Here is a 13,123-nt window from a genome sequence, read left to right on the forward strand (position 1 = left end):
TCCCCTCCTGCTATCCCCCTATCCCAGTTCACTTGGTGGATGTGTGGAACATGATTGAGGCGTTCCGTGATAGTGGTCTAAACACGCTGGACCACAACGCAGAGATCAACGTGTCTAGACTGGAGACTATCCTGTCCTCGATCTACTACCAGCTCAATAAGCGTCTGCCCACCACACACCAGATCAACGTAGAGCAGTCCATCGGCCTGCTGCTCAACTTCATGGTGGCCACATACGACAGGTGCAGTAAATTAGACACAGGATATACAGTACATTAGATATAGGATATTAGATGCATACATTTGCTTTGAACTGCTGTTTAGCACTTTTCAGACAATGACACATTCTGTACATATTGTGCATGGATATGTCTATGGTGCAACACCTTATTTACAGAACAAGATATCATTTCTTACTATTATTATGATATTGGGGGGTCATTTATTGTTAGCACACAGTTAGGCAACACACTCTACCAGGATAAACTTCCACACTGCACTTCCACACTAAGGTCCCACAGTTGACAGCGCATGTAAGAGCAAAAACCAAGCCATGAGGTCGAAGGAATTGTCCTTAGAGCTCCGAGACAGGATTGTGTCGAGGCACAGATCTGGGGAAGGGTACGAAAAAATGTATGCAGCATTGAAGGTCTCCAAGAACACAGTGGCCTCCATCATTCTTAAATGGAAGAAGTTCGGAACCACCAAGACTCTTTCTAGATCTGGCCGCCCGGCCAAACTGAGCAATTGGGGGAGAAGGGCTTTGGTTAGGGTGGTGACCAAGATCCCGATGGTCACTCTGACAGAGCTCCAGAGTTCCTCTGTGGAGATGGAAGAACCTTCCAGAAGGACAACCATCTCTGCAGCACTCCACCAATCAGGTCTTTATGGTAGAAGTGGCCAGTCGGAAGCCACTCCTCAGTAAAAGGCACATGACAGCCCGCTTGGAGTTTGCCAAAAGGCACCTAAAGGACTCTCAGACCATGAGAAACAAGATTCTCTGATCTGATGAAACCAAGATTGAACTCTTTGGCCTGATTGCCAAGCGTCACATCTGGAGGAAACCTGGCACCATCCCTATGGTGAAGCATGGTGGTGGCAGCATCATGCTGTGGGGATGTTTTTCAGCGGAAGGGACTGGGAGACTAGTCAGGATCGAGGGAAAGATGAACAGAGCAAAGTACAGAGAGATCCTTGATGAAAACCTGCTCCAGAGCGCTCAGGACCTCAGACTCGGGCTAAGGTTCACCTCCCAACAGGACAATGACCCTAAGCACACAGCCAAGACAACGCAGGAGTGGCTTCAGGACAAGTCTCTGAATGTCCTTGAGTGGCCCAGCCAGAGTCCAGACTTGAACCCGATCGAATATCTCATGAGAGAGCTGAAAATAGCTGGTCAGCGACGCTCCCCATCCAACCTGACAGAGCTTGAGAGGATCTGCAGAGAAGAATGGGAGAAACTCCCCAAATACAGGTGTTCCAAGCTTTGCGCGTCATACCCAGGAAGACTCGAGGTTGTAATCGCTGCCAAAGGTGCTTCAGCAAAGTACTGAGTAAAGGGTCTGAATACTTTGAAATTTGATATTTAATTTTTTAATTTTTGTAAACAGGTGTGGACAAACAGTGAAATGCTTACTTACTGGCCCTTCCCAACAATACAGAGCGCAAATAGAAAAGTAAAAAATGTAATAATAGATACACAATGAGTATAACTTGGTTATATACAAGGGGTACCGGTACAGAGTTGATGTGCAGGGGTTCGTGTTAATTGAGGTATATATGTACATATAACTAGGAATAAAGTGACAGATAATAAACAGTAGCAGCAGCGTAATGTGATGAGTCAAAAAAGTTAGTGCAAAAAGGGTCAATGCAGATAGTCCAGGTAGCTATTTGGTTAACTATTTAACTAACTATATAGTAGTCTTATTGCTTGAGGGTAGAAGCTGTTCAGGGTCTTGTTGGTTCTAGACTTTGTACATCGGTACTGCTTGCCGTGCGGTAGCAGAGTGTAACGGCTGTCTGAAGTAGTAGACCAAGGTGCAGCGTGGAATTTGTTCATCTTTTATTTTAGATGAAAAAAGGCACTTCACAAAGAAACACAGACGACAGCCAAACAGTCCTGTCAGGTATCCTAACACACTAAACAGAAATTAACTACCCACAAAACCCAAAGGAAAAACATGCTGCCTAAGTATGACTCCCAATCAGCAACAACGATGTACAGCTGTTCCTGATTGGGAGCCATACCCGGCCGAAACAAAGCAATCCCCAACAGACATAGAATGCCCACCCAAATCACACCCTGACCAAACCTAAATAGAGACATAAAAAGGCTCTCTCAGGTCAGGGCGTGACACAGAGAGAACAGTCTATGACTTGGATGGCTGGAGTCTTTGACAATTTTTCGGTCCTGGTATAGACATCCTGGCAGGGAGCTCGTTTCCAGTGATGTACTGGGCCTTATGCACTACCCTCTGTAGCACCTTGCGGTTGGATGCCAAGCAGTTGCCATACCAAGCAGTGATACATCCAGTCATTGTGCAGTTGTAGAACTTTTTGAGGATCTGAGTGGAAAGAGGCATGGTCGTGCCCTCTTCACGACTGTGTTGGTGTGATTGGACCACTACAGATCCTTAGTGATGTGGACAACAAACTGTAAACTCTCGACCCGCTCCACTACTGCTCCGTCGATGTGAATGGGGGCGTGCTCGGCCTTCCATTTCCTGTAGTCCACGATCAGCTCCTTTGTCTTGCTGACGTTTAGGGAGAGGTTATTGTCCTGGCACCACACTGGGTAGGCTGGGTACAAGCAGTTTATTTACATGCCGCCGTAGTTTAATCAGTGTGCCCACATGTCGGTTTCTATATATCGCCATCTCTTTCTCTCCCAGTGTTGGGGATTAGGGCTTGTTCCGGGGTGATCAGTACTGTATGTCCTGCGGCGCCAACTCATTTAAGTAGAAATCTTCATCTAAATCGAGGTTAACGATCAGTGTTCTGATGTCAAGAAGGTCTTTTTGATCATAGAAAACGATGGTGGGAAACATTTATGATCCAAAAAGTTACGATCTCCGAAGAAAAAAAACGTACGAAATAGCATAACTGGTCAGGAGCTCATAAAACGACCGCTATACATTCCAGGGCTAATCTGTATGCTGAAATCTTCAAAGCTCTCCCCTCGAAATTATGATTTTGGTCCTTCAGACAACATGGTCCAGGTCAAGATGGATTCAGAAGTGCCAATTATTTGTGCTCCATTGTGGCCAGTAAGCTAAAGCAGATAATGGAAAAAGAGGAATTTGCTTTGGGAAATAAACTTCACCTTTATCAGAATGCTAACAATGTGTGTTTCAATACATTTGTTACATATTTTCGTAAATGTATGCTTTTTTTTGTGTGTGTGTTTAGTGAAGGCCACGGGAAACTGACCGTTTTCTCGATGAAGTCCATGTTGGCAACCATGTGTGGAGGGAAAATAGTGGACAAACTACGTTGTAAGTATATCTCCTTGAACTTTACCGAAGGGCAAAAGTTACAGTTAATGTAACTAAATGGAAAGTTAACTCTGTTTTGCAGTAGCCACACTTTTAATTCCATGGTTTAGTTTACAGCAGGGTTTCCCAAAGTCGGTCCTGGGGCCCCCAATTAAATCTTGACGATGAGTTGGTTATTTGAATCAGCTGTGTAGTGCTGGGGCAGAAACCTAAATGTGCACTAAGGGGGGCCCCCAGGACCAAGTTTAGGAAACCCTGGTCTACAGTATCTGCTTTTTGACCCTGTCTGCGGTTGCATAAAGGATACACACGGGGGCGTTGTTGAGTCAATTACAGCACAAACATCATTGTTGTAATTTTATTCGATGGAAGTGTCAAGAAGAATTATCACCCATTCCTCATATTCAATAAATTATAGAAATGGCATATACAGTGCTTAGTGAAAGTCTACGCACCGCTTTCAGTCTTCACATTTTGCTGCCTTAAAATAAAATCAAAAAATTATTACATTCCATTTTTTTTACTTCAGATCGACACAACCTACTACAGGTTTTCAAAGTGAAAGAAAGTTCTAGAACATTTTCCAAATATATTTTTTAAAAACAAGGATGTCTTGATTGCATATGTCTTCACACCACAGGGTTAATACTTGGGGGAAGCACCTTTGGCAACTATTACAGCTGTGAAACATTTTGAATAAGATTCTACCAATTTTGACCAACTCTAAGGGCAACATATATAAGTTATGATGAACTTCACAGGTTGGTGAAAGTGCAAGGTGATGAGCTTGATGCTCCTTTCCAATAAATATTGAGGGTTGTATTCTGGTGACATGATAATCAATGCTTGGCTTCCATTTGACAAATAAAAAGAATCTTGCTCTTTTGTCCATAATAATCTCATCATGTAGGCTGTATCTGCGAGATGTTGGCTAGAGCACGTGCCAATACCAGGGTGGGCACATACTCGCTATATATAACAAAAACAATTTGTGAGAAAATCATCAATAGAGTTGAAAATGCGATGGAAACTCATTTAACTTGTATTTTTTATCCGGTACACCGCAAAAGGTATTTTTATGTGCAGTACATAATCACCCACAGTATCCGCAACAAGTCAATTTGATGGAAACACATCTCTGTTGGGGAAAAAGCGCATATTGGTTTTATGCTGATTTTAGCATATTCGCATGAACATCTGTCGCCAGTTGGATGGTAACATTGCTAGTGTCTCGCTGAAAAATAAAACTCTATCCCAGGGTTAGGTTTTCAAAAGAATGATGAGGGTATTCCTTTAACTTTTTACATTGGGTTTGCTCTTTTCGTATTTCTTTTGATCCTGACAAACTCCCCAGTCCCCGCTGATGTCAAGCATACCCATAACATGATGTTGCCACCACAATACTTGAAGATACAGAGGGTAGCTTCTCACCGGCAGGGACTGGGAAGTTAGTTAGGATCAAAATAAATAAGAAGGGAGCAAAGCCCAGGTAAAAAATTTGAGGATATCCACCTCATTCTTCTGAAAACCCTGGGATAGAGTTGTATTTTTCCGCAGTATAATTACACACATTTTAATGACAAAGACACACCAGATTGGTTTTCCAAGAGGTATTGAGTTTTCCTGAATGGTGGATTCTCCGTCCTGACTTAAATATGCTTAAAACATCAGAGACAACATTTGAATATTGCTGTCCATCAATGATTTCCAACCAGATTGCCTGAGCTTGAGAAATTTTGACAAAAACAATGGATACATGTTGCCTGGGGGCGCAACTTTCACTGGGGATCGGGAACATGTCCCCTCCCCCCCACCCACACATTCTGAAATTGCATTTTTGTCTCCCCCAGTTTTATCATTGGAATGTGATACAAAATGAGGCAACAGTGTGCTTTAGGACCATGCAGACACCCCCGAGCAGTCGGGTAGGCTGTTTGGAGTGTTTAATAAAAATTATAATAATTATGTAGTTGCACCGAAGTTGCACCCCTGTATGTTGCCCTAGGAGCGCATGGTTGGTAGAATCTTATTCAAAATTATTCACAGCTGTAATTGCTGCCAAAGGGGCTTCCACCAAGTATTAACTTTGGAGTGTGAAGACATACACAATCAATACATCCTCATTTTATATTTCTTAGTAAATTGGAACATTTTGTGAAATCGAATGTAATCCCTTTTTACGTTTTAAGGCAGCAGAATGTGAAGACTGTGCAAGGAGTGTGTAGACTTTCACTAGCGACTGTATATGGCACTGATGTACTCACCACCACACTTGGTTCTCTCTTAGATATCTTCTCCCAGATCTCTGACTCGAATGGTGTGATGGCCTTTGCTAAGTTTGACCAGTTTCTGAGGGAGGTTCTAAAGCTGCCCACAGCTGTGTTCGAGGGCCCGTCGTTTGGATACACAGAACACTCCGTACGGACATGCTTCCCTCAACAGGTAGGTTGGACTGGCCAGGAGGGGATTTCTCTCACTGAAATTAAATAAAAAGTGCACTGCTCACACATAATAAACTAGAGAGAGAGTTGGCGAGAGAGAGTTGGCGGGGGGGAGGAGAGCGGAGAGAGAGAGCTGGAGAGAAAGAGAGCTGGAGAGAAAGAGAGCTGGAGAGAAAGAGCGCTGGAAAGAGAGAGAGAGAGAGAGAGAGGGGAGAGAGAGTTGGGGAGAGAGAGTTGGGGAGAGAGAGTTGGTGAGATAGTTGGCGAGAGAGAGGGAAAGTTGGTGAGAGAGAGAGGGAAAGTTGGTGAGAGAGAGAGGGAAAGTTGGCGAGAGAGGGAAAGTTGGAGAAAGTTGGGGAGAGAGTTGGAGAGTTGGAGAGAGAGTTGGCGAGAGAGAGAGAGAGAGAGAGAGAGAGAGAGTTGGAGAGAGACATTAACAAAGGATGTACAGTTGATGTCGGATGTTTATATACACTTTATATACACTTAGGTTGGAGCCATTAAAACTCGTTTTTCAACCACTCCACAAATTTCTTGTTAACAAACTATATTTTTGGCATGTCGGTTAGGACATCTACTTTGTGCATGACACAAGTAATTTTTCCAACAATTGTTTACAGACAGATTATTTCACTTAAAATTCACTGTATCACAATTCCAGTGGGTCAGAAATTCACATACACTAAGATGACTGTGCCTTTAAACAACTTTAAATTGTAGACCTCCACAAGTCTGGTTCATCCTTGGGAGCAATTTCCAAACGCCTGAAGGTACCCTGTCCATCTGTACAAACAATAGTACGCAAGTATAAACACCATGGGACCATGCAGCCGTCATACCGCTTAGGAAGGAGACATGTTCTGTCTCTTAGAGATGAATGTACTTTGGTGCGAAAAGTGCAAATCAATCCCAGAACAACAGCAAAGGAACTTGTGAAGATGCTGGAGGAAACAGCTACAAAATTATCTATATCCACAGTAAAACGAATCCTATATCGACATATCCTGAAAGGCCGCTCAGCAAGCAAGTTGCCACTGCTCCAAAACCGTCATAAAAAATGCAGACTACGGTTTGCAACTGCACATGGGGACAAATATCGTACTTTTTGGAGAAATGTCCTCTGGTCTGATGAAACAAAAATAGAACTGTTTGGCCATAATGACCATTGTTATGTTTGGAGAAAAAAAAGGGGGAGGCTTGCAAGCCGAAGAACACCATCCCAACCGTGAAGCACGGAGGTGGCAGCATCATGTTGTGGGGGTGCTTTTCTGCAGGAGGGACTGGTGCACTTCACAAAATAGATGGCATCATGAGGAAGGAAAATTATGTGGATATATTGAAGCAACATCTCAAGACATCAGTCAGGAAGTTAAAGCTTGGTCGCAAATGGGTCTTCCAAATGGACAATGACCTCAAGCATACTTCCAAAGTTGTGGCAAAATGGCTTCAGGACAACAAAGTCAAGGTATTGAAGTGGCCATCACAAAGCCCTGACCTCAATCCTATAGAAAATCTGAAAAAGCATGTGCGAGCAAGGAGGCCTACAAACCTGACTCAGTTACACCAGCTCTGTCAGGAGGAATGGGCCAAAATTCACCCAACTTATTGTGGGAAGCTTGTGGAAGGCTACCTGAAAGGTTTGACCCAAGTTCAACAATTTAAAGGCAATGCTAACAAATACTAATTGAGTGTATGTAAACTTCTGACCCACTGGCAATGTGATGAAAGAAATAAAAGCTGAAATAAATCATTCTCTCTACTATTATTCTGACATTTCACATTCTTAAAATAAAGTGGTGATCCTAACTGACCTAAGAAAGGGAATTTTTACTTGGATTAAATGACAGGAATTGTGAAAAAATGAGTTTTAAATGTATTTGGCTAAGGTGTATGTAAACTTCAACTGTACGTACCAGGGAACACAGTGATGGCGGCAACAGAGATGGTCGTCTCGCTTCGAGTCCGTAGGAAACTATGTAGTATTTCGTTTTTTTTATGTATTATTTCTTACATTGTTACCCCAGGAAATCTTAAGTCTTATTACATACAGCCGGGACGAACTATTGGATATAAGAGCGTAAACATGGCTCTCTCAGGATATGTTGTCGGAATCGGTTCAGCCACCGACAGAGATAAACACATCTCTGGGAAAAGGAAAGGCAGGGGTGTCTGCTTTATGATGAACAACTCATGGTGTAATCATAAGAACATAGAGGAACTCAAGTCCTTCAGCTCACCTGATCTAGAATTCCTTACAATCAAGTGCCGGTCATTTTACCTACCAAGAGAATTCTTGTCAGTTATCTTCGGAGCTGTGTACATTCCCCTGAAGCAGACACCAAGACGGCCATCAAGGAACTTCACTGGACTATATGCAAACTGGAAACCATATATCCTGAGGCTGCATTTATTGTTGCTAGGGATTTTAACAAAGGAAATTTGAGAACAAGTCTACCTAAATTCTACCAGCATATTGATTGCGCTACACGCATGCGCAATACCCTCAACCACTGCTACTCTAACTTCTGCGATTCATACAAAGCCCTCCCTTCAGCAAATCCGACCACGACGCCATCTTGCTCCTTCCGTCTTATAGGCAGAAACTCAAACAGGATGTACCAGTGACGAGAACCATTCAATGCTGGTCCGACCAATCAGAAGTCACGCTTCAAGATTGTTTTGATCATGCGAACTGGAATATGTTCCGGTCAGCCTCCGAGAACAACATCAACCTATACGCTGACTCGGTGAGTGCATTTATAAAGAAGTGCATTGGAAATGTTGTACCCACTATGACTATTAAAACGTACCCTAACCAGAAACCGTGGATGGATGGCGGCATTCGCGCAAAACTGAAAGCATGATCCACCTCATTTAACCATGGAAAGAGGTCTGGGAATATGTCTGAAAATAAGTGTAGCTATTCCCTCTGCAAGGCAATCTAACAAGCGAAATGCCAGTACAGGGACAAGGTGGAGTCGCAATTGAACGGCTCAGACACGAGATGTATGTGGCAGGGTCTACAGGAAATCACGAACTACAAAAAGAAAACTAACCAAAATGTTTATTTTTAATTTACAATCTGTTGAAGCTATGAGAATAGAAAGGTTCAATTGTTTTGTGAATCATCACAGCACAGTTGAAAAATATATGGCAAATAGAAATCTGAAATGGATGATGTTGAGAAATAGATGGGAGGGGTTCAATGGAGCTGAAGGGTGGGACTAATAACAAGATTAACAATGTAAAACATACGGGGTCTGTAAAATGTATATAGGTTCAGAACTTTTGTGATATAGCACAGTTACAAATAGAAATCAAACTGGATGGACATCAGAAATAGAGGAAGGACTAAAAACAAACAAAATATAACTATTGTAAAATAGACTGTGTCTGTAAAAGGTGTATAAGATGAATAAATTGAAGGTAAAAGCCGAAGTGTTTATTAGTTTACTCCAATTGGGGGATCGGTGGTAGGGTTTGCGGGGAATAATAATAAAGGTATATTCTTCCAAAAAGTATGTATGTCTATATAGGTATGTGTATGTATATATGTGTATATGTACATTTACATTTACATTTAAGTCATTTAGCAGACGCTCTTATCCAGAGCGACTTACAAATTGGTGCATTCACCTTATAATATCCAGTGGAACAACCACTTTACAATAGTGCATCTAAATCTTTTAAGGGGGGGGTTAGAAGGATTACTTTATCCTATCCCAGGTATTCCTTGAAGAGGTGGGGTTCCAGGTGTCTCCGGAAGGTGGTGATTGACTCCGCTGTCCTGGCGTCGTGAGGGAGCTTGTTCCACCATACATGCGTGTATGGATATATATATTTATCCCAAAAATATATGGGGGATTGGAAATGATGCAGACAATTACATTGATGGAAGCAATATTCTTTCTGCAATATTAAGCTGATCCACCCCCCCCCTCCAAAAAAAACCCCAACCACGTCAGACACTGACTTCACGCTTCCAGACAAACTAAACACCTTCTTTGCCCGCTTTGAGGATAATACAGTGCCACCGTCACGGCCCGCTAACAAGGACTGCACCCCCTCTCCTTCTCCGTGGCTGACGTGAGTAAAATATTTAAATGTCTTAACCCTCGCAAAGCTGCTGGCCCAGACGGCATCCCTAGCCGCGTCCTCAGAGCACAGACCAGCTGGCTGGTGTGTTTACGGACATATTCAATCGCTCCCTATCCCAGTCTGTTGTCCCCACATGCTTCAAGATGGCTACCATTGTTCCTGTAACCAAGAAGGCAAAGATAACTGAACTAAATGCCTACTGCCCCGTAGCACTCACTTCTGTCATCATGAAGTGTTTTGAGAGACTTTTCAAGGATCATATCACCTCCACCTTACCAGCCACCCTAGACCCACTTCAGTTTGCATACCGCACCAACAGGTCCACAGACGACGCAATCACCATCACACTGCACACTGCCCTATCCCATCTGGACAAGAGGAACCTATGTAAGAATGCTGTTCATTGACTACAGCTCAGCGTTCAACAGCATAGTACCCTCCAAGCTCATCATCAAGCTGGAGGCCCTGGGTCTCAACCCCGCCCTGTGCAATTGGGTGCTGGACTTTCTGACGGGCCTCCCACAGGTGGCAAAGGTAGGAAACAACATCTTCACTTTGTTGTCCCTCAACACTGGGGCCCCACAAGGGTGTGTGGTGAAGAAGCACAACAGTGCCTCATCAAGGCTGAAGAAATTTGGCTTGTCACCTACAACCCTGACAAACTTTTACTGATGCACAATCGAGAGCATCCTGTCGGGCTGTTTCACAGCCTGGTATGGCAACTGCACCGCCCTCAACCACAAGGCTCTCCAGAGGGTGATGCGGTCTGCACAAGGCATCACCGGGGGCAAACTACCTGCCCTCCATGACACCTACAGCACCCGATGTCACAGGAAGGCCAAAAAGGACATCAACCACCCGAGCCACTGCCTGTTCACACCGCTACCATCCAGAAGGCGAGGTCAGTACAGGTGCATCAAAGCTGGGACCGAGAGACTGAAAAACAGCTTCTATCTCAAGGCCATCAGACTGCTAAACAGCAATCCCTAACTCAGAGAGGCTGCTGCCTACATTGAGACCCAAATCACTGGCCACTTTAATAAATGGATCACTAGTCACTTTAAACAATGCCACTTTACATAATGTCACTTTATTAATGTTTGCATATCTTACATTACTCATATGTATGTACTGTATTTTATACCATCTATTGCACCTTGCCTATGCGTCTCTGCCATCTCTCATCCATATATTTATATGTACATATTCTTATTCACCCCTTTTAGATTTGTGTGCATTAGGTCATTGTTAGTTTTTGGGGAATTGTTAGAATACTTGTTAGATATTACTGCACTGTCGGAACTAGAAGCACAAGCATTTCGCTACACTCACATTAACATCTGCTAACCATGTGTATGTGACCAATACAATTTTATTTGATTTGGTGGTCCAGGTTAGCCCAAGTGTGATTGACAGCCTGGTTGGGTGCTACAACCTTGTAAATATAGTCCACAGACCATAGAAAAAAAGTATGGACAGCATTATAAAGGTTATCCTCAATAAGCAGGGATAGTTAATCTATTATTGAAGATGACCTTTTGCAGTGCTGTCCATTTCTTCCACTATGGGCTGCGTCCTAAATGGCACCCTATTCCCTATACAGTGCACTATTTTTGACCAGAGCCCAATGGGCCCTGGTCAAAAGCAGTGTACTACATAGGGAATAGACTCCCATTTGGGACGTACTATGCCCATGGAGTCGATGCCAGCAGAATTACTATTTGCATTCTGTCTGACAAGGTCTTGCTTCTCTGCTGTCTGTCAATGAACCTTATCCACATCTGTTGTTATCCAGATCTTGCTGAGAATTATTTTAATTGTCCCACTCTGTGCCGCTTTATAAATGAATGCATTGGGGTGTGCTATCTCTGTATAACTGAATGCATCTTGGTGTGTTTGTATCTAGAAGAAGATCTTGCTGAACACGTTTTTGGACATTTTGATGGCAGATCCTCCCCCCCAGTGCCTCGTGTGGCTACCTCTCATGCACCGGCTCGCTAATGTTGAAAATGGTAATGTTACCCTGTTATTACTTTTCTTCTTGGCTCTATTTTCACAGTGAATTTGCCACCGAACACCAGTAATAGTCATTCTAATCTATCTAAGCATTTCTATTGACAAATGTGGTAACACTTTTACCTGTAGGTATAATGCTGTTATAAGCATATGTGTGATTTTTTTTTATCATGCCTTATAATACATCTTATAATATGTTATGTCTCCCTGTATCAACATTTCAATTGACATTAGTGACCTATGAACCATTTCCCTGTGGTTTCCTTCTAGTCTTCCATCCCGTGGAATGTTCCTATTGCCGGAGTGAAAGTATGATGGGGTTCCGTTACCGGTGCCAACAGTGCCATGGCTACCAACTCTGTCAGAGCTGCTTCTGGCGTGGCCATGCCAACGGTCCCCATAGCAACCAGCATCAAATGAAGGAGCACTCCTCTTGGGTAGGCATGGCAACCACAAAGGCTCTATCTCTCTTGGTTTTTAAAATCCCTCCTCTCCTCGTCTCCTCCCGTTCGTCTGCGCTGATTGGAAAAAGACTTGACAGTAGGGCTGTGACGATACCAGTATCACGCAATTTAATCCATGACAAAAATGAAAACATGAAGCAGGCAAAACTATTTGGTGCTTTAAAAACCTGCTGTATGTAAGATATTGTGTACTGTAGCTTAGAAAATAAATAAAGGTGACTCTGCATGACAACATAATGATAAAGAAGTGAAATCCGCTTTGTGTTTTGTTTCTTTGCCAAGATACTAACGGGTATCGCGATACTGGTATCATCCTGGCCCTACTTGACAGTTGAAAATAGTATGGTGGAAGCACATCATTAGGCTGACTTTCACCTGGTCAGTTCTTTCAGATCACACATCAGATCCCATAAATATTCTGAAAGGGATTTTATGTTTTTTTAAAAATTTTTTTTACTAATTTCAGCTAATTAAATTGAATTTCTAATGCTATGCCACCATTCTCCCAATTCTCAATCAGTGTGATTTTAATTCAAGCTGGGGAAAGGATTTGCACTGGTTCCAAATCCAATACTGAACTAAGGATGGTGATTACTGTTTGTTTTTAG

The 13,123-nt window shown here is 42.9% G+C and overlaps 1 protein-coding gene across 16 annotated transcripts in view; it reads left to right on the forward strand.

The window, feature by feature from the left end:
* Positions 1-13,123, forward strand: part of dtnbb (dystrobrevin, beta b) — a 59,709-nt gene that overhangs the window by 12,141 nt on the left and 34,445 nt on the right. For 15 of the 16 annotated variants that reach the window (XM_082974626.1, XM_082974625.1, XM_082974641.1 and 12 more), the window contains 5 exons: positions 28-241; positions 3,411-3,496; positions 5,784-5,938; positions 11,942-12,047; positions 12,322-12,488. In XM_082974626.1, coding sequence (XP_082830752.1) covers positions 28-241; positions 3,411-3,496; positions 5,784-5,938; positions 11,942-12,047; positions 12,322-12,488 — 728 coding nt within the window. The remainder of the gene's footprint in view (positions 1-27; positions 242-3,410; positions 3,497-5,783; positions 5,939-11,941; positions 12,048-12,321; positions 12,489-13,123) is intronic. The other variant, XM_082974632.1, reaches the window with a different exon arrangement.

This window comes from Salmo salar, chromosome 01, assembly GCF_965601325.2.
Source record: "Salmo salar chromosome 01, fSalSal1, whole genome shotgun sequence".
Classification (NCBI taxonomy): domain Eukaryota; kingdom Metazoa; phylum Chordata; class Actinopteri; order Salmoniformes; family Salmonidae; genus Salmo; species Salmo salar.